Below are 22132 nucleotides of genomic sequence, written 5' to 3' on the forward strand. Positions count from 1 at the left end.
AGAGGATCGATCAACCTGAACCCTCACACGGAACTCAACAAGTGATACCTTGGCATCGACTGTACACACTCATTATTGACCTTTTACTTGGTTAAGATAACAAACGGGAAATGGTTTGATACCACATAGTTGGATTTGAAAAAAAAAAAACTCCATGCCAACATTTAATGTAAACTAATCACAAGGAAATGTATAATACAGAACACAGGTCTCCAAAGGCACAACAGAAAAAAAAATAAAGTAAATCACTGACAGGAACGCAATGACGAAGCAAAGCAAATGAAATTACCTCGTATCAGCGAAAAAAGAAAGAAAAGTAACAACTACAGTATAATTGAGAAAAGTATCCAGAATCATTACTTACAATTGTTAAAGTGGAGATTTTACAAGTATAGGGACAGATTTTGAAACTGCCTACACGTACGAGATCTTCCTGATTTTATCGCCAAACTCCTAAACAGAATATTTGCTATCACATTGCAGAACATGCGTCATACTTGAAGCACAAAGTGGCGTAATACGACTGACTTCAATTCGCATGCACAGGTAGTGACTTTTAGGGATACGTACCTCTCTTTATAGTATGATAAGTTACATCAAAGTACAACTTGATGATTAGAGGAGTGAGAAATAAGTTATTCCTCATTCTAAATTAATGTGAAATGGAATATGTGAGATTTTAGTGTATGGGAATGAACTCGTACTACAACAAGAACGAAGAAATGTCTCTCTCGGTGTAGCCTTGGAACTCCATAGAAACGGCAGGCGGTAGGGAATATGGAGCAGTCAGCTGTTCTCGAGTGGCGGCATCTGCCGCTAATAAATTCGAATTTAGTGATGTTGCCGTTGAATTCTAATAAAACATTTGATAAGAGATAACGATAAGAAGAAGTTAACTTGGAATGACAGTTAGTCCACTTCAAGAAGTGACGTATAGTCGGGTCAAAACGACATGAAACACGGATAGTTGCACAAGCAGCTGCGCTCGAAGCGGTAGAAATCGAGATGGGACCATGGCGAAATGCAGAGATGGGTGGCGGTAGCGAGTACCATTACACGATCTCAACCGCTACGCTTCACCGAGCCGCTTCCAACGCTGCCGCTTGTGCAACTGTACGTGCATCATGTCGTTTTTACTCAACTATAGAATCGTAAAAGTTTCACACAATGCGTACCTGTAACAGCGATGTAAAAGGCGTTGGACTGATTCCCATAGCAGTGGCAAGAGTAGCAAGTTGATTTGAAGGATCTAGAGAAAATAAAACATTTGCTTTGTATTGTATTATATGATACTACGATGCACTTACCAATTGGATTTGATGCACGCATTATGGTTTCCAGTTGCGCACAACCTACTTCCAGTGCTGCTAAAATTTGAAAACAAAATTAAACAAACAAATTTTTCAGAAAAAAAACGAAACAGTTACGTCTGTGACAAAAAAGATCTAATAACTATCCCAACCTTTATGCATGGCATAAACTATCATATCCTTTTTGTCCAATGCTGCGATTGCCTTCTCGGCCGTCTCAATCATTAGTGGAATGAACTGAAATGAGTCGGAAATGAATTCTTGTTAAATAATGTAAGGAAAGGCTCAAAACAAATCTGTCCTAGTTCACTAAGATTATACTTCACAGTTTGAAAGTGAATTGCATCAAAAATTGTTTTCAAAAGAAAAAAAAAAGGCTTTTTCGGTGGATTTCAAGCGCTAAACGAAAAACAATTGCACAAGCAGCAGGTAAGTCATACAAAATGAAAGAGAAGATGATGTTCGAAGAAAATTTTTTGCTAGGGCTCAAATTTGAATGCCACCTACTCACTATTCACTTTTCATTTCGTAGAAAAATCTGTGTTCCATCTCTCATGCAACTTTCTGATCTCAAGCGAAAGTGCATATAAAGTCAGCGCCGTTTTTCAACCAGATGACTATGATTTGCATTCGATCTAGGCAAGGCAGAGGGAAAGTAAGGTGGATGTGAAATAGAGAAACACTACGGATAACGGCGAACGCCTCACAACCACTCGGTTGAAGACATTTGTCGCCAACAGTAGTTACTCCTACTATGAACATCAAGTAATGAAACTAACATGATAATGAGGTGTTCCTTCGCTTGCTAAAAGATTTAGCAGCGTCAGGCGAACATCACCAAGTTGAACCCTCTCCTTAAGAAGAGCCATGACTGTCTGAAATAGAGATAAATACGCTTCAGTAGGGTATCAAAAATTCATGGATGTACGGTCCAACAAATACCGTCTCGGAAGTTTTTAGCGTACAAGAAATACTATTCACTCAACTGTACTTTTTTCCAAGTCCTAAAGCATATGGCAGCAAAAATCTGCCAACTGCAACTTCAGATGTATCCTCACATCTTCACCCCTATCGAGAATGTCCTTCTTCCCCTCTCCCACTCTTTTCCCTTCTTTTTTGAATTCAGGCAAAATTTACTTCTTACCACTCCCACCCCCTTGTTCCCAAAAAAGATGCAATGCCATGGATACAGTGATTTGTAGTGATAAGTCTATTCATAGAAAAGTAATCACCTGATCGTTAAGTTGTGGAACAGGCGGTGGATTAAGCAGAACTTGGGAAACTGGTACACTTGCTCCAGGAGTTGAAAAAGTGTTCGTAGGAGGTACCAAGCCACTAAGAGGTGTAGCAGTTGTGTAATACGATGTCGTAGGAGTTGATAGCACTGGTGTAGTCGGCAATGTCGGTATCGATACGGTAGTGGTGACGATCTGGAGGGAAGATTGCTATAATAAGCATCAGAAGAACGATGTGTATAAAGATAAGAAGGATGAAATTTAAGAAACACCAAAAAAAATCACAATGCTTACGTTCGCTACAATGGGGTTGTTATCCTGATATATAGGATTAACTTTTGGTTTTTCATTCACCACTGTGTTTACGTTATCACTTGATTCATTGCTACTTGGACGACCACTATCTGGTGACGATAGCTCATTTGTCCGCCCTTTAGAAGCGAGCGATTTCGGTTTCTGTTCCACAGATGGCGTAGCTTTACCAGTTGGTGTGACTCTTGTTTTAGGTGGAGGAGGAGAAGGTGATGATAACTCCCAACCCGGTGTGAAGGCTGCAATTCAATGTTCAATAGCAATCTTTAATGAAACCAGCTGGATTCAAAACTACATTCCAGACAGGCTGCATTCAGACTAAACTATTAATAAAACAGTAAAATTAGCTCACTTCTCGCTGGTCGTCGATTTCTTTGCCCGCGTTTTACTCGCGAAACAAGATCATCGTCCGGATCGCCAACAACAGCAATATCACTGGTGATGACAGGTGTGCTTCTCTTTTTTTCCACATACTCCTCATCATCGCGATTCCTAACTATTCTTGGACGTCCTCTTTTTCTACCGCTAGGTGGCTGTGGAGTTTGAGCAGGAGTGCTACCCAGTTTGGGGAGATCGGGCTGGCTTTTTGAGCCAGGAGATGCCAGAGGCAAGTTGTCTTCTTTTGACATAGCTTTGATTCGTGCGGTAGTAGCCTTTTTCAATGTAACAACCAAATCATTGAGTTTTTCTAAAAGAAATTAGGGTCAAATGACAAAGGTGAGAAGTGTTCTATAGAGTTTTCTTTGTAATTTCCACACTTCAAGCAAAGCCACTGCTAAAATGCTAATGAAATTCACAAAAACAGGAACAGTTTTGGAAATGAACAAGCAAACAATGCAGAGAAAAGACATACTCATTTTTGCTGACACCTGCTCATGAGAATCCTTGTTTCCACTCTTGATACATTGACGAACATCCATTACCAATGTTAAAGCTTCCCCAACATTTTCACCTGCAGTTGCTGCAGTATCCAATACTACTCTGAATAACAATACACATTTTAATAAATAGATAAATAAATCGGATTCTAATTCGAGTGATTTGAATGTCTCACAGAATTTCATTGATTCGCTCCATAAGTGAGATTCTCCAAGGAGGTGACTGTTCACCTTCTGAACACTAACAATAAGTCATTGCCACGATCATCTTTAGTGTTCAGGACAAAAAAAAAGAGAGAATCAGAAAAGAAAACTATTTGAAATGAAAAAACATGTGCAATAATCTGAACAAGAATGTCATCTCTTCAACAATATATGAAAATTTATCTAACATCTAGCAGTAAAGAAAAAAGTTTGAAATGGTGCAAGGGCACTCAGTGGAGCCCCCATTTCCCGACGCCCCAACTTACTTTTTTCTCTTAGTAACATTACCTTACATGTCATACATCATCTAAGACTAATGCTTAGGCCTTAAAGCCGCGATTGATTTGATTGTTTACTTCGATAAATAAGGCCGCCACTGAGGGCCCCTCCCCAACTACATTTTACCCATGGTGCAAACACCGGAAAACTTCAGGTAAAAAAGGTACTAGCGAATACTAACATGGCAAAATCGCTCACTTACAGAACCTGAAAAGTGTGTGGGTAAAGCACATCGCTGAGACGAACGCAAAGAATACAAATGCAACACAATGTATCCTAGAACGAAAAGAAGGGAAAAGTAGTCGGGTCACAAAGACATGAAGCTCCGTGCAGTTGCGTAGGAGGCTCATGAAACTCTGTGCAATTACACAAACACCTGCGCTCGAAGCGGCACGTTCCCCTTTAGATCCTAACTGCTACGCTGCTATCCCGTTTTGACTCAAAGAGATTACTCAAAAAAGATTTGTTCTGATTTGTACAGGAAATTGAAATAAAATCAGTTTTTTTTTTCTCAATGACCGAGCAGAAATTGTTGAATAAGACACATCGCGTTGTAACCAGATGGCTTCGCGCCAGAAAAATGTGTGCATCGCATAAAAATACAGAAATTATGCACATTTCAGTGATCAGCTAACGAACTCAAGATGTGTAAGCGAGAAAGAAGTTTCAGAAACAATTCTTGTGTTAAAATGAATTTAAAAAATTGAAAATTTGAATTACGAGGACTCACGTTCTTGGAACCTCGGCTTCGTGGAATCTTTTGCCATTTCAGCCATTTTAAGTGATTTCACTCGTTTTCGATTGAATTCTCTATCATTAGAAAGCTCATTCAAGCTTTTGATCGTCTCTATGTTTACTTCTTTTAGCTCGTCTGAAATGAAAACATTCTGCGGAATTCTATACTTCAATCTTTGAAAGTTCAGTTGCAAATGTCTTTCCGTAGTCGTGTCTCGAACAGATGACGTGATTCATTGTGCTTGAAGGCATCCACTTGTTCTGATATTGCACATTATTTCAATGCACAACTCAAGAAAAAGTGGGTAGACCACGTAAAGACGATCAAACTAATGAAGGCACCGATTACTTCAACACAAATCTCATGCAAATAAATCCTCTACACACTCCACAATTGCTTTCTTATTTAATTTTTATTTGGTCATTGAGTGCAGTGGTGGGATTCCACAACTTCGCTTGTTTAAGCGATGGTTCGAAACCAACCCAGAGCCTTCCATCATTCAGGGGCCGATAAAGTTCTAGTCTTTTTTTAGTCCTTGTAGGTTCTTATCCTCCCGGTTCAAGTCAATTGGTTCAAACTTGTTTCGGAGGATAAAAACACTGACTTCCACACATCAGATGGCCTCGCAACTCATTGTATAGGACACATTTACGCTCGCAAAAACTCAAGCGACAGTGAATTGAAGTGAACGCGTTTGCACTCTCGAAGGTGATTGATCAGTGTGAAGCATACAGCAGCATACAGCATTGAAGCAATTAAAAACACTGTAGAACATCTACTACACTGGACCAAAATTATTTGACAATACATAAGTGAGAAATGATAATAAGGACTAACTTAATCTGGCTTTGTACAGGTGAAGTGGCATGGGCGGCTTGCTACGATCTCCTTCCCAGCACATACTCAACATCAAGTCGTACATCTGAATGAAAAAGGTGCACGAAACAAAAAAAAACTCATTAATTATACTTGGTATAGCCTAAGGGAATGAAAAAAGCGTAAAGAACTTCTAGAAATTAAATTACTTATTCTTCTCTCCTATATAAATGAATAAATAAAGAATAGGCTGCAATAATGAACAAGACTGTGTTAATTGAGAGAGCATTCGCACGACATTTGGAGACTGTGTGTTAAAAATAGAGATTGCAGTGGTCGTAAGCGGTCCCGTACTTCATTTGAGGAGAAGAAAACGCAATTCTACTTTTCTGTAGACATTCTCAACAATCTGTCACAGGACGGAGAACTTGTACTCCACTAATTTCAGTTAGATCCTTGGGATGTTAAATTTTTCACAAAAACATCCAAATCAAAGTCTCCGGAAGACTATGAGGTGAGCTAAACTTACATTAATAAGTCTAACGACGTTACTCATACAGTCTAAGAATCTGACGTCCTCTGAAGCTTCATCAATGACATTGGTAGTTAATCTAAAAACGTATCTCTTCACTTGGAAATAAAACGCAATACAAACACAACCATAATAATTTTGTTTTAGTTGAAATGAGGTCATCTAACAACAAACAATCAATGAAATTAGTTTTGTGAAAAAGAACTAACTTATCCCTATTTGCAACCCACAGGCCATAAACTCGTTGGAGACGTTCCTTCTCATTTTTCCAGAACAAATCACAAAAATAGCTGAAAAAACAATTTAAAAACAAAGAACATAGTAAAACAAAATAGTAAAGAATGTCATGCAGAGACGGGTACAGAGAAGACTTTTATAATTTATCAAAGTAAGAAGAAACTCCTGATAAGAAGAAAGAAACAATTGAAAGAAGAAAAATAAAACAATATAGAGTAGGGGCGCTGAAGTTCCCGTTGAACCAAAATAGATGTGTAACTAAAAGTATTTCAAATTCGACAAACTGGAAATTTCTAGCAATTCGAATCTACATGGAAACCTTAAATAAAAGTAATGGAAGGTAAATTGATAGGAATTTCCATACTTAGCCGGCAAAGTGTAGGTATCCGAGGGGACATATTCGGCAGAGCTGCGAGGGAAAATTTTCTGCGCTGATTCATCGTCGAATTCTTTGTACTTCCTGACAGTTATCTGTAAATAACGGTCGTTAGCACCTTTGAAGAGTTCCTTAAAAATCAGAAATAAACGCTCAAACTAGCAATAGTGTAATCGTTGCTGTTGCCAGCTGTATTTACTAACCAAACATCCAGCATTTTCCAGTGAAAAATCAAAATCCAGATCTTCAGGCTTCGGATCTTCAAAGTCCATTTCACCTGCAAATGATAAGATGTACAATCCAGATAAAATTAGGATTTAAATTTACAAACAGGAAACGAAAAAAATTGTATGATAGCGATACAGAAATGATGGAATTGAGAACTAGGCCGCGGTGCGGCGCCAAAAACCCCGCAGGCGCCGGCGACCACGGCAACGAGGGGTTCAGGGCTCGATCAGGTCATCAGAGGCTATGACCGTAGGGCATATGTGCCATGATTCAGTCACAGAACATCTCTTGTGCAAACACACGCACACACATCAGGGGAAAAAAAAGAAATCAATAACGTCAACGAAAATGCTTCGAACTCCGTCCAGGAAAATGTGACGAACAGAAGAAAAAAATTCACATTGATCACTAGAAAGCGCAAGAGAAAGTAATCGAAAAGCGAAGGAAAAGAAACACTAATTTTCTCTAGCTATTTTCTTACTTTCTACTTCTCTAGCACTTATTTCTCGTTCCTTAAAGAATAATTCGCATATGGTTCTTATTACAATCGCTTGTCACTGTTACACAATTCTTAAGAATAACATAAACAATCATTAAACTGACCTCGCATAGTTAAAAACATTAAACTTAGCGAAAAAAAGGTTTTCTCGTGTTTTATTCATTGAAAGTTGAGAAAATGAAAGGAAATATGAAGATTTTTGGCACTGGGCTTAGCTGTAAAGCATAAAGGTTGCAGGTAGTCGGATCTAAAGAAGAAGTTCCTTTCTCAGTTTCCTTTTTTTGGATAAAGTTAAACATATTAGGTCTAAACATATTAGGTTCTGAAAGTCTTACAGCAAATTTCACACTTTTTTCAAATTTATCAAATCAAATTATAACTTTATTGTTCATAGATATCAATGAAGAAAATAATAACCATTATGTGTCCAAAAACACTTTATCGAGTAGTGAATGGCATGAAAAATAGTACGTGACTCGAATTTCTAGTTTTCTTTTCTTCTACAATGGTGATCCTGTGTGGAACGGAACGATATTGCTACCAAGTAACCAGAAATATGACTAATATTTCCGTGTTAATCGGGGCGTTGGAGTGTTCGCACTATTCGAACATTCGAGAATAGTATTAGATATCTAGGGGATTTATGTGTGCTTTAAATCATTTATACGACGAGAATAATGTTATTTTATTTGTCGCGTTTACACCACAACAATGATTTCGGTTTCAGTTGTCTTGGAAGCCGAAAAATTGTGTTTTCGTAGATCCCAAGTGCAAATTGCAAGCAAAACTTCATTCGTGATCAAAGGATCAAACGAACGAAACGACAATGGTTTACGGGTCAACGGAAAAAAGAAGAAAAAAAGTACAGTACTACTGCACAGTAATAGTGGTAGTGTCGAGACCAACCGTCTTCACCAAGTATTCACTGCACTCGGCCTCCTGTCGATATCGATGACATCAAGGGTCAAAAGATGGCTGTCAGTCATGACATTTTAGTAAAATGAATGCAGTAGACGAGAAACAGCAGCTTTTAGTAGAATTAGTAGTTTAATTAACAAATTTAATCAATTAATTAGTTGCTATGTACGAAGAACAAATGGACTTCAACAGCTAAGGCTAATTTACGACTTAATCCATGAATTCCACTAATTTGAGCCTTTACATCGTTCAAGTCGTTCACAGCAGAAATATTATTTTTCAGGGCGCTCCGTGGGCGTATAGACACATAATTTAAATATCAATCCTCGACCGTTATTGATTAATGCCAGCCGAACGAGAAATCTGATTGATTGGCTTTGTGCTGTGTTATTCAGTCAGTCAGTCTGTTGCTTCACTTTGATAGTCTTTTTTTTCGTGAAATTCGAAGGTTGCACGAAATTTAAAAACGAATCCGATTGTTTTCAGAAAGGAAAAATACAGTAGGAAAGGGAAGAACAGAACTATACAAGAAATGTCGAACGGATGAAAGAAATACTTCACAGTTATTAATCGACTAAACGACTAACACGGTTTTAAATAATTCTTCACTATTTCTTTAAATTTTTTTGTTAAAATCAAGGTTTTTGTTCATAGACACACGATAAAATCAATAGTTTTCGGATAAGAGCGCTGTTAAAGTGCTTGGACGAAGAAGTCTGTCCCTGTTTTCTTGAGATTATTGCTATAAGCATCTGAACGATTACTATAAACACAACATAAAATAAGGCTTAAACGAATAAGTAATTATTGACACAGGAGATTACGGTTGACAACTGTAAGACAACTATAATTCTGATTTTTCACTGAACTGTGAATCTGGTTTAATACCAGCATGAAACGTAAAGAAATGCTCGCTAGCACTCAGATCCTATAACGAATTGGCAAAATACACTCATCCCTAGATAAACATTCAAAGAAGCGAAAATATTTGAAAAAAAGACCTTTAAATGCACGAATTTGCATAGGTCTCGTGGTTTTTTTTGCTTCTAAGTGAAATTAACTGAAAGTGAAAAACATGCCCTGTTGATTCAAGCGAACGAAAAGACCACACTGGAGTAATAATTGATTCGATAACAAGTCACCTGCCCTCGTGCATTTGCGGACTTGAATGACAGAAATGAAAAATGTAGTTACTTTGTTGATAGAGAGGTGCTTTCACATGATTTATTGTAGTTTCCTCTACTCTCGTCATCTTTATGACTATGGTTAGAATCAATACACAGATTATTACTGCGATTACTTCAGAAAAATCTTTATTCATCACCTTGAACAACTATAATTCCTATGTAATATTTTGTTATATTTCGCTTTCAACAAACACTAAACACCCAGCACACCCAGAAAAACAAAAGAAACTTCATCACATCAAGATTCAAACCTAATTCGTGCAGTTCTGACAGAATTGAGCAAAATCTGCACAGTGAAAATCCATAAAGTCGACTAAAATGAGGAACAGCATTTGCGCTGCTATAGGAAGTTCAGCAAAGGGAAATATTACACAAAAAATGCCCTAAGGGTACCACCAGATTTCATCAGTTGAATCCGGGTGCATAATGGCTTAAATCTTCCTATTGAAAAATCGAGTACGGCACGTAGATCGCTATATTGTGTCGTCACTTCCCGCTTAGCTGTTACTTCCTATTCGGTGATACTTGGCAAGTTTTTCAACTAGACAACGACAGGAAAAAAACAATACGAAATAGCGTAATGAAATTCCCTAACAAGTCATAACAATGGATGTAGACAAATAAAATACCAGTAACAACCAGAAAATACACAGAAAAACTAATCTTCCAATGTTATTTCCTCCTACCTTTCTTATTTTTCGGAGGAGGTGGTGGAGGACCCTTTATGGTAGCATGTCCTGTTAGCTTCAAATGCTCGAAAAGTTTCGTGCGACTTTCAAAGACTTCTTTACACTTATGACATGTGTCAATTTTCGGACCAGTGTTCACAGGTTGAGAAGGATGCTCTGGAGTATCATTAACATTTCCATCGCTTTCTTTTTTGTCCGCTGAAAAATAACCACATCAATAATGACAAGACCGGAATGCGAATCTTGAACTGACCTCTCCGTCTCTTTTTCTCAGTCTGCTTCGCAGCAGCTAAAAAGATATTTTCCTCTTCGGGAGACCCATCATCTGCTGCTTCCACAGAGATTTCTGCTAACTTCTCGCTAAGACCACTAACAACTTCCTCAGTAGCGTTTCTATGACAACAATTAATAAACTGATGCATCAACTTATATCGATCGATATGAACCGCACATTTCGGCGTCCTTTCCAGGATTTTCATTTATATCGCCTCCTTCTCCATCACTATCGTCATCCCACGCTTTCTTCTTTTTAGCTCTCCGCTTGGCTTTCTTGCCTTTCCTATCCTCTTGTTTTTCAGGTGACGGCTCCGGTGAGTTTTGTTGCTCCACTGAAAAGAAATGACTACCAAAACATTCGTACTCTATATGGATCACAAAAAAAAAAAGCAGAAGCAAAAACAACATCTACTAGTTTGCAATAAAAAGGCAAGTTTTGATCATTCAAACCCAGATAATAGTGAGTAAGAAAACACAGTTTCGGAAGAATGTGACCTACCCTTTACTAATCCCTTTACTAATTTTAATGAATTATAAGAAACTTCAAGACAAAAATGAAAGTAGCAAGAGCGAAAAAGAAACGTTCTCACAAACTTACCGAACAAGGCATGGTCTTCTTCTTTCATGTGCTTTTTCAACTCTGCAAGTTGTTTTCGGTGTTGTTTCGAATTTTCATGATTACTCTTAGCATTTCTGCAAAAATATTAATCGAGAAAGTTATTCCTATGAAAAATTAACAACTGAACTTACAGAGTCTTGAACGACTTGTCACAGACGATGCAGTAAAGCAGTGCATCGCCGCTCTCATCTTCTACTTCACTCGATGTATCTTCCTCAGCCATTTGCTGAGAAAGCTGAGCCAGATATTCCCGATGTGCAGCCATGGCGTCTTCGTTCTCACTATATGCAGAAATGAGCCTGAAATATTCGATTGAAGCCAACTCGGACATAGAGTTGAATAATATCCTGACAACATACTGCTGATTCTTTAAAATTTGCTGTTTTCGATTCTCCTCTTGTTTCTTCTTAGCTTCCTCTTGACGTTTTTCCAGCAATTCACGGTAGGCTTTCACACGAGGATCTCGTCTTCTAACGAAAGCAGCTAATTCCTAGAATTTCTAATTTTAAAAAAAATCAGGAAAGTCGGGAATAATTTCGTTTTGTGATCACTCTTCTTGGTTATACTCTTGATAACTTACCCTGATTTGATCGTTACGCTCAGCTTTTCCAGCATCTCGGTACTTTTTATTTTCAGCCTCTATTTGACGTAATTCATATCTGTTGTTTGCTTGTCGAATATCATATTTATCCAACCATGCAAAGGACCTTGCCGTACAAAACGAACTCCAGAAACCGTAAAAGGGACCCACAATCTAAAATAGAGGTTCCTAAAACCACAATAGTTCTGTACAACCACCACAGATGCGAAGAGATACATTTAAAAGTAGGATCCGAGTTTACCGTTTCATAATCACTGGATGCATCTCCAAATGAAGGATAACGCACGGACGGATCATCAACATAGTCATAATCCTCGTTAGCAAGACTATCGAAAACATTCCTATACACATTATAAAAGCTCTGAAAAAGAAGAAAGAAACTGCAAGAAGAAGAAGAACAAAAAACTATGTACAAAACTAACCTTATCACCTTCGAAACCTTTATAACAACTAGTAGTAAAGAATTGGAATAGATCGAGTGAATCATTCTTATAATCTGCATCAAATCCTGCAAAAAGCACTGTTAAATGGTCAAGTGGAAAAAAACCAAATCCTCAAAATAAATCAAGGAGCAGAAATAGAACAATGAGGAGACGAATAGTATTTGCGTGGAATTTGTTTGATATGAGGTTTAAAAAAATCACCAGAAATGCGTATGAAGAATGCCGAAACATCATTGACGCTACGAAAAGTTCACGTACCAAGATATGGGTAGAGATAAATTGAAATAATTAGAAAATGATAAGAATTTACATAAGTAAGCCAAGTTCATTCATTTATTCACTCCATCCAATATTTCAAACTTATTACTTTTTTATCCCCATTTAAACCACAATGTGAGAAATTACGAAAATTTCGTTTGAAAATGAAAACAGAGGTCAAGAAAGTGGAAAAACGAAGAAAATGGACTGTCGACTCGAATAGAATAATAAGCAATACCTCCTTTTAAAATGCTCTCCCTGTGTCGATCGTAAAATGCCTTTTCATGAGGATCGCTGAGCACTTCATAAGCAGACTGCAATAACGCAAAATACTTCGTACATTCTTCGATACGATCGGGATTCTTGTCTGGATGCCATTTCAACGCTAACTTCCTGTAAATTTCATATTACGCTCCATACAAATAGGCACGAAATCCTAGAAAAAGAGGCAGATTGACTAGGGAAGATAAGGTGTTTGAATTAAAAGATAGAACAGTCGGGTAAAAGTAAAACGAATGACTTTCCTTCCAACCTTTTGTATCATTTGTGACGAAGGAAACAAGAAGTGTCGATGTTTCCGGAATGCAAAACAATAGCTCATTCTCGCTGCTCAAGTTTTCCGAGCAAAGCGTTTCGATTTGGTCATATATACTGATTTCAAAGCAGGAATTAGTAAATAAATGGTTCCTTATAAATTCCTAATTTTAGACTGCTTAAATGCAGTGAATTTCAATTTAAGGTCAGAGTTTGAAAGAAAAAAATGAAGAAAAGGAAGAAAATTGCGGATTACACCTGTATGCTTTCTTTATAGTTTCATCATCGGCATCTCTAGGAACCTCCAAAACCTCGTAATGACATCTCATAGTATCTGAAAGCACTTTTTGAGTATGCGGTAACAAATTTACGTTAAGAAGAGGAGTTACAGGGCTTATGGATCCACAATTTCTCCGTAAAAACAAATCAGAGAACCTTCTAAAGAGTAAAAAACAACTAATATATATATAACAGATGTCTGAAATGTGGCTTGTTACTTTCACCGGAGAAAAACAGCACTAATCACAAAAGGCGAATAGTTGTTGCACAATCCACAGAAATCGTGAAGACGTAGAATATAAAGTGTAGATGGGACGCAAACAAAGGGCTCCACCGCATACCGTAAGCCATAAACATGATAAGGTATGTTTTTTTTTTCATATTTTTGATTCAACGAATTTAGGAAAAAAAACTAACAGATTATGGTGTTGTTAGTCGCTAAAAAGTGGTGAAAATATGATGAATGGAGAAGTGTTACTTTTACGCTGTGCTTCTTCACAGTTTGCATGGTTCAGGCAGGGATGATATGATAAATTTCACTTTTCCGCAATACTCTGATATTTGCTTTGTGTTCATTAATTAAGCGCTGCCAAATTTGCATTAGTATTCTATTTATCTGGTTCCTATTAGGTATCTCAGCTCGGTTCCTATCGATCCATGCAATTATTTCCTTCCTTAGCCTTGTTGTGTCCATTTATTTCCATACAGCTACTTCTTTGTTTCTGGAAAAGTAGTCCTGAGTTTCTGACCTGGAACCCAGATCATAGCGGTAACTTTAATTTTTTTTTGTACAGTCTTTCACAAAAGCTCTATATATTCAGTTGTATGTTCTTTTTTAAGTGGGATGAAGAAAAGAAAGTGAAACAACAACTGTTTTTTGTTTCATTGTGATGTTCGGTATGATAAAATGTAATAGTTACAGCTATTTTGGATGTTGGAAAACAGTGAAAAGTCATGGTTTTTGTCTTGAAGGTGCACTTCGTTTCTCACCGCCGTATTTTTTTCTTTACGACGAACAAAGCCGACTTCTGATGAATTTCTTTACTCTTTCTTCGAGAGTTTCTTGAAATTCTTACATTTTCCTACCAGAGGAACTAATACACTCATAGATTAAATATATGGAGAAAATAAAAGAAACGAAGTACCGTCAATAACCCACTCTTTCTAACTATGCCTTTGGAAGGAGAAAAAATTTCCTCAGGTACCGTATTACGACCACTACAGTGGAAAAGTCGCAAAGTCGAGGGAATCCACTTAGCAAAATCACAATAAGGGCTCTATTTAGAGAGAAATTTTTGGCATAAATATGAAGAAGGTTGCACTCAACCTCGTAAAGACAATTAACCTGATTTTATTTATGGAATAAGGGATTTTGAAGGAGCTGAGACTGAGTCAGCGGCCCTGGCTATCCATGTCGCAACTTGTAAGCCAGCGTAACCAATCGAGAGAAATTTTATTCCTACTTGCGACTTTATTTCTTCGTGTTGTTATTGTGCTCGAAAGTGTTGGATAGAAATGGGATGCTGCCCTTCAAAGTCAAATAAAAACGTTGACGGAACAGAAGAATTAGTTAAGGATCGACCATCCAGGCAAGTATACCATGTTTCTGTGGTTGCAGCTGGCTCGTTCTTTTTTTTTTGTTCTAATCTGCTTTTTCGTATGATGTACTAGTTTTCTTTACGTTATAACATTCAAAAATCGAGCTGAGGTCTCTCCTTTTCAAAATAATACTCCTTTCCCGGGTAGCATTGGGACACTCAACGCCGCTCCAATCGATTTGTACTTCAGCGCGTAAAACGTTATTAGAGCGCAAAGACCGTTCTCGACTGTCAGACGTCTTTCCCATTCATTCATTTGAGGGGCATTTTACAAGACGATACTCCATAAATCGACAAGTCATCACTGAAAGTGAATAGCTGGGTTGGCCCGGGCCCTAAAACCTAAGCATTAGTCTTCGAGAATCCTTGACTTGTAGGCTAAAGCCAGTGAGAGATATAAGGAAGATGGAGCTAAAACTACTAATGCCTTGACTTCACTAAACTCTCGGAACAAGTTTACTGGATGTGAATAGCTAAGTCATATAATGTAGTACTTTGAACAGAACCGAAAATAGCTTGAGGTATGACTTCTCCACAATCCGCATTTGACAGTTAAAGGCGTCACCTCACGTATATGGGGTGGTACGGGTTTCAGATGGGTTACGCATTTACGGGGTCGTAGATTGTGGGGAAGAGGGTGATCCGTCCTTTTCTCCCTAATTGCTGTAAAAAAGGGCCCGGAAGGTGCGTCGCATGCACAAGGCTGGCGCGCTCCAATAGAACTCGTTGTAGAAAATAGCGCCCCGGAATGCTCGATGATGCGGGCCGTTTTTTTAAATGGCGATTAGGAAGAGATAAGCGGGATCCCACCCGTTTCTGCAATCTACGATCCCGTGTAGTCTTTAGCCATCGGAAATCCATACCACCTTCGTGGAGTGATGCCTTCAAGAATGGATTTTGCTCTCGTGGCGTTTTTTTTTCGTCCGCCAAAGTGCAAGTCGATTAGAGCAGTGTTAGTTGCCTCCTCTCTCCCTCACTAAATTTTAACCCTCTTCTTCTTGACTCATTTTTCTCTTCCCTCATCTTTGTGAACTACCAATGATGTTTGCTGATGACCAACGGGCAGTGGTGTCTTCATTTTTTGATCTTTCGACCATTTTTTTGGTATCGATTGCTAAGGTACCCGCAGATGTGGAGGAGTTTTCTATCCTCAAAATGAATACCTTCTAGGAATGCAGATTTCATCGCCACAGTCGGTCCAGCAACGACAGGAAGTAAGGTGACAGCCTAATAGTGCTCCTATGACAGATAGCGCGCAGTTTGCAGCGTTCCAATCTTGCGAAGGTTGTTTACTGTTATCATACGTCTATTGCGTGCAGAAATGAATGATCTTCAGTCTGGTGCCGTTTTCTTTGAAATGATAAGAAATCCTGTATCAATGATAACTATAAGGGATCATAGCGAAGTTTTTTTTTTCTCCTTTTTTGAAGAATATTGTTTTTGTTGATATCTTCTGAGTTTTTGTTGAAATCCTAAAATCTTCCGAGTTCTCGAAGAGCAAAATATGCATTGTTGTCATTTTTTTCATTTCTACTTATTTGTTGCAGTTCCGTAATGTTGTCGCAGAATTTTGATACTTTCTTTAAAATGCTAACCGTTCACAAGTTATAGAGAAACGACAGCACTTGGTCATGATCGTAAACATTGCAATCAGTGATTTTTTACTAAAATATCTCATATTTAATTTAAAAGGAGATGCTTACTGGTTTCTATTTCATGATTTTATGTTCCTTTTTCCATTTTCGCCGCCGTTAAACAAACGAACTTTTTCTTTATTCTGCGAGAACAGACAACTATTCAAACTGTTCCAATTGAGATGCTGATCCGTTTCAAGATTTTTTTTTGTTCTCTGTACCAAACATTTGTAGTCTAGTAGAAAGATACGCCAGAAAAATCAACATCATCATCAAAAAGAAAGCATAGCAAAATTAATTAAGTGGAATTTCTATGAAAAGTGTAGTCTATTTGCCGCTAAACCCACCGGAGAACGGAGAGAACGACCTTGTCATTGATTTTTTTTTTCTGGCGACCATTACATAGTAGTTCAGTCAGTGTGAGTGGTATCATTGCTCTTCCGATGTTAACCGTGTCCGTCTCGCTTTCTTCTTTCCTAGTTTTTCCTTTTGCTATGCTTTCTTTTTGATGATGATGTTGATTTTTCTTTCTTCATTTCTTTTTTTTTTGAACATTTTTTTTTGTAGGGAGAGGGAGGGGAGAGGAGGTCCTAGGTCCCTCTCCTTTTCTTTATGGCTGCGAAAATAATCTCCACGCTAATTACAGCATTAGCTAGCAGTAATTAAGAAATAGGTTCTTACTGCAATATACATAGGTAGATTTTCTAATTTTCTAACAAATTTTATTAACGGATTCACTATACTCTCCATGAAGCTAAGTAGCTGGAATAGTACATTTAAAAAGAAACTAGTGATTAACTAGTAATTTTCTTGATATTTATTCCTTTAAAAGCATGTTCTCTGTTATTTTTCTTTCTCATATCGCCGTAACTTTCATAAGTTTTGCGCTAAAACTCATCATGTTGTCGGTGGATTGTATACATATTTATAGGCTTTATGTTTACGTGCGAGTAGAACAGTAAATAAACAAGTAAATACATGTATATACAATTAAAATAATAGGTACTTCTCACCGATTATTCGTCAGTTGCAGAGAAAAAGTTGAAATGTTGAATTTTTCACGATTTTCAACGCTTCTAATCACCTAAGTATGTGAACGAAGCTAAGCGAAAGTGTTTGAAGAATCTGAAAAAGTTCCAGGTTCATAGTTGAGAAATTACCGTAGTCTGAAGGTTGCAAACTATCCAAACAAATATTTCACCCCTACAATTTCTAAATTCCTATGTATCTGCGCAATATATTTCTTTTCTTATTTTTTCATCACTATTGTTTCGCGTTTGCAACATAGTTGAAATAAAAACAAGTAAAATGAATAGATTAAATAAAAGTAATAGAAATACGACACTTTGCTTCTTTTTTATCTTTAACGAATTTTTTTCTTTTGCTGCCGCTTATCTCGCGCTTTTCCTTCCTTTCTTGCTTCTTCCTCATTTCTTCTCTTCTTCAGAGTACGTTTAATTGCATTCGAATGGGACCTTTTTTCCGTGTATGTGCAGTATTTCGATTATGTTAAATTAAAATTGAGCGACCACAGAACACCTGTGACCGAACGCTTTGTTCTATCGATTTTTGACCAAATACCTTCGGGAATATCACTTTGGCGTTTGTTTCCTCGCTTTGGTAACTTGAATGCTCTTTGCTTTTACTCTCCATTATCTTAGCATTAATCTCAATAAAAAGTTTTTTTTTCTGCATAAAACCATCTCAACTCCTAACGCGATACTTGAGATTTCTATCGTCTTGTCTCTCTTCCGATTCTGGATCTGTGGTCGGTAATTTCGAATTTATCACCGGCTATCAATGCCCAATGCTTGCCTACACACCTTTTCGACCTCTAAACCTGACCTTTCTCAGAAATTTGCGCAGCTTTCCTCTGGGTGAGCGCTGGGTACGGTCACCAAAATATTTCTGACCTTTCAGGTCAATATATCAATATCACTTGAGTTGAGGTATGCAGATATGGAGCGATTCATCTTTACGCAACTTCCTTGTGTTTGTACTCCGCTTCAAGCTAATTTTCGTTGAAATGTACCTGTAGCTCCTGCCTAGTCACCCTCTAGTCATCGAGCCTTACAGTACTCTGAGTTTATTATGAAAAAAAATCTAAGCGAATGCCCAATGTACGAATTTGTACGGTAATTTAATCTTATCTCTTCTTTCACTGTTACTGACCCTATCAAGGATGTTGATCAGGGACCATTCAAGCTTCTCCCTCGAATCCGTCAGATGTCACTCCGGTTGCTCGTAGAAGAAAAAAAAAGAAACGTCGCGAATATTTTACTTACGGAAATAACATAATATTTTTTGAAACGTTTATTGTTTGAGTTGAATAAGGTGTCCTCAACCATCAGTAGATATGCTATAATTTCAGGGCTGCTACTAATATGGTTGCCGGGAAAGTGATTGTTTACGGTGGTCGTGGTGCCCTTGGCAGTGCCGTCGTTGAACATTTCAAAAAGAATGACTTTGTAAGTTCGTTTTTGGCAGTTTTAGTTTCTTAGAAGCCGAATAGTGTCCGATTTTTTATCTGCGTAATAGTGGTATCGTTATAGAAACTGATCTAGTCGCTTTAATTTTGTTTAGTGGACTCTGAGCATTGATATGAGCGCCAATGAGGCTGCGGATGCGAATGTGGTGGTTGACCCTAAGGAAGACTGGGTAGGGCAAGAGGCCAGCATTCTAAATGGGTGCGCTTTAATTTTTTTCACTTTCCCAGCTGTTTATTTCTTAATTGCTGAAATTCTACCTTATTTTCAGAATTGCTACAGCCGTGGACTCATCAGTAGACGGGATTTTTTGTGTGGCTGGTGGTTGGGCTGGCGGCAATGCTGATTCAGACGACTTCATCAAGAATGCAGATCTCATGTGGAAGCAATCTGTATGGAGTAGCGCCATTGCGGCGAAGATCGCAGCAAAACACTTGAAACCCGGTGGTGTGCTGCAGTTCACAGGAGCGCTAGCGGTTCGAAATTGAGAATTCAGAGTCCCAATGTAGAAGGAATCGGGCAAATTTCCAGGCTACCCATGGCACTGCTGGGATGATAGGCTACGGTATGGCGAAGGCAGCCGTGCATCAACTTACCGCTTCATTAGCTGAAAAAGGATCAGGATTGCCGGATGATTCGTGTGTCCTAGCAATTCTTCCAATCACTTTGGACACACCTATGAATAGGAAATGGATGCCAAAAGCAGATCATTCGACGTAAGATTAAAGGCATCACCCCACGAATCTGAGGTGGTGCAGATTTCAGGTGGAGTATTCGTATAAGGGATGGGAGACTACGGAAAGGGAGGTGATTCCGTCCATTTCTTGCTAATTGCCGTAAAAAACGGCCCGGAAGATGCAGCGCCGCACAAGGCTGGCGCGCTCCAATCGAACCTCTTGTACAAAATGGTGCGCCAAAACGAATGAAGCCGTATCTTCCGGGCCGTTTTTTACGGCAATTAGGAAGGAATGGACGGAATCACCTCCCTCTCCGCAATCTACGATCCCGTATACGAATACTCTACCTGAAATCTGCACCACCTCAGATTCGTGGGGTGATGCCTTTAACACATTTGAGTAGGTGTACTGTAGTCGGTTAGAGACACTAAAACGTCCTTCTGTGTCAGATGGACTCCAATGCCGTGGATAGCCGAGAAACTTCACGAATGGACGATAAACAAAGCGAAACGACCAGAAAGCGGTTCATTATTAAAACTTAAGACGACTGGAGGAGAAACGGTGATGAGCAAGGTCTAAACTAGTATTTGCATCCATATTTCATTCTCACTTGATGGATACCCTTTGTCATATTGCCGTAATTGATAGTTCTATTTGATTTTCATTTCCACCTATGAAATTTTCTTATATTTCCCCACATGAAAGAACTAGTATTCGTTTGCTATTTTATTGATCGAGCAAATTGTGGTAAATTCAGTTCAGTTTAAAGAAATTAGAATCATTACAACGTTTGAAAGATATTTGTAGTTTGAAATAAATTATCAGATAAGTTATTCACATCTTGCGTTGTTGCGTTTGTAGCTTTTTCTACTTTTAATAATTTCAAGATTTATTCATTTTCAACAGTTTTCTCATCAAAATTGTTCGGAAATTTCTTTGCACATGAAATGAATGTTAATTAATTGTTGATGATCCATACATATAAATAAAGATGAAAAACGACAATCTTCTCAACAAATTCATTAATGCTCCGCATATTTCTTTACTTAACAGAGACTTTTCAAATGGATGAAGTATATATGAAGAAAAAATCCGTTTATATGGCGACGGTATCGTGTTAGCGATTGATTCGCACCTATATATGCCTTGATGGCCGCAACGCATTTACGCCATACGTCCTCTTCCTCTTTATAGAGGATCTTGAAGGCGCTCTGCATCCGCTCGAAACATAGGAACAAAAAAAACATAGGCGCCATAAAGTATTTATTAATCGCTCTCGAGGGTCATTTCAGCTTCACAAAAGGGGATTTTTCAGCGACATCCTTTGCAACTTAACCTACTTTCGTTATAGCTATGGAAATGAAGTGAAAGATGATCGGAAATATCGTTGTTAAAAAAACGAACGATAGATATCTTTAAGGATGCCGCTCCATTAATAACGGAAATATTCCCGACACAAATCTAGTGGGCTACCATGAATTCTGTACTACCGTAACGTGCAAATCAACGACATTTGATTCCCACTGCTCTTCGGATTAGAGACTGCATTTATTTTTCTTGTTTATTGACCATATTTTAGTGAAATTTTAGTTGTTTGGCCTGACTTTTCGACAACCTCGTCTTTATCAAAAGCCTTAATTGATCCGAGATTTTTGATCTCATGCATATCCTATCAAACTCCTCCTCTCTCCTTTCCAAAACTCGATATTGTACGACGTCCATCAAGCAAGAACTTCAAACATGAACAACAAACTGAATAGTCTCACGGACTAGGGAGGCTGATGTTCCACCGCATTCTTACAGATTCTCAAGGCGAATGGGATTTACACGCTGTTCAATATCCTTGAAGGCATCACCCCACGGATCTGAGGTGGCGCAGATTTCAGGTGGAGTATTCTTATAATGGATAGTAGATTATGGAGAGGAGGGTGATTCCGTCCATTTCTTCCTAATTGCCGTAAAAAACGGCCCGAAAGATGCGGCGTCGCACAAGGCTGACGCGTTCCAGTCGAACTCCTTGTAGAAAATAGTGCGCCAGAACGCCCGAAGCCGTATCTTCCGGGCCGTTTTTTTTTTCCTCTCCATAATCTACTATCCCGTATACGAATACTCCACCTGAAATCCGTACCATCTCAGATTCGTGGGGTGATGCCTTCAAGTACCGGTGTCTGGATAGTGTTAAGGAACTGCTTGTAGGACGATCTAACAGCTCACAGAGTGTTACGAACGGCATAAAGTCATTGGTAATTGAAAAGCACTTATTTCTGTTATTCATGGATGGATTAATGATG

The 22132-nt window shown here is 38.3% G+C and overlaps 3 protein-coding genes across 5 annotated transcripts; 2 read left to right on the forward strand and 1 right to left on the reverse strand.

Moving 5' to 3' along the window:
• Nucleotides 1-439: 439 nt before the first annotated feature.
• RB195_016782 (uncharacterized protein) lies at nucleotides 440-13496 on the reverse strand (the record flags this gene model as incomplete). Of its 2 annotated transcripts, XM_064183484.1 has the most annotated exons (29): nucleotides 440-453; nucleotides 571-647; nucleotides 717-853; nucleotides 1176-1249; nucleotides 1308-1367; nucleotides 1463-1547; nucleotides 2090-2185; nucleotides 2543-2740; nucleotides 2840-3096; nucleotides 3210-3545; nucleotides 3711-3838; nucleotides 3912-3969; nucleotides 4949-5089; nucleotides 5792-5876; nucleotides 6300-6381; nucleotides 6512-6592; nucleotides 6904-7010; nucleotides 7119-7192; nucleotides 10434-10634; nucleotides 10690-10829; nucleotides 10888-11044; nucleotides 11311-11405; nucleotides 11463-11630; nucleotides 11691-11821; nucleotides 11912-12085; nucleotides 12174-12293; nucleotides 12355-12440; nucleotides 12872-13026; nucleotides 13426-13496. In XM_064183484.1, the coding sequence occupies 29 exons, from the start codon at nucleotides 13494-13496 to the stop codon at nucleotides 440-442; spliced, it is 3588 nt and encodes a 1195-aa protein (XP_064039364.1). The 2 variants fall into 2 exon arrangements, with proteins under 2 accessions (XP_064039364.1, XP_064039365.1); XM_064183483.1 differs by lacking the exons at nucleotides 440-453; nucleotides 571-647 and having other exon boundaries at nucleotides 704-853.
• A 305-nt stretch (nucleotides 13497-13801) lies between these two features.
• RB195_016783 (uncharacterized protein) lies at nucleotides 13802-20420 on the forward strand (the record flags this gene model as incomplete). Of its 2 annotated transcripts, none has more annotated exons than XM_064183486.1 (6): nucleotides 13802-13809; nucleotides 19050-19146; nucleotides 19262-19365; nucleotides 19436-19640; nucleotides 19696-19880; nucleotides 20291-20420. In XM_064183486.1, the coding sequence occupies 6 exons, from the start codon at nucleotides 13802-13804 to the stop codon at nucleotides 20418-20420; spliced, it is 729 nt and encodes a 242-aa protein (XP_064039366.1). The 2 variants fall into 2 exon arrangements, with proteins under 2 accessions (XP_064039366.1, XP_064039367.1); XM_064183485.1 differs by lacking the exon at nucleotides 13802-13809 and adding an exon at nucleotides 14962-15035.
• Nucleotides 20421-20539: 119 nt separating this feature from the next.
• On the forward strand, nucleotides 20540-21601 carry RB195_016784 (uncharacterized protein; the record flags this gene model as incomplete). Its single annotated transcript, XM_064183487.1, has 2 exons — nucleotides 20540-20588; nucleotides 21432-21601. The coding sequence occupies 2 exons, from the start codon at nucleotides 20540-20542 to the stop codon at nucleotides 21599-21601; spliced, it is 219 nt and encodes a 72-aa protein (XP_064039368.1).
• Between the last annotated feature and the right edge of the window lie 531 nt (nucleotides 21602-22132).

Source organism: Necator americanus, chromosome II (genome assembly GCF_031761385.1).
Source record: "Necator americanus strain Aroian chromosome II, whole genome shotgun sequence".
Lineage (NCBI taxonomy): Eukaryota > Metazoa > Nematoda > Chromadorea > Rhabditida > Ancylostomatidae > Necator > Necator americanus.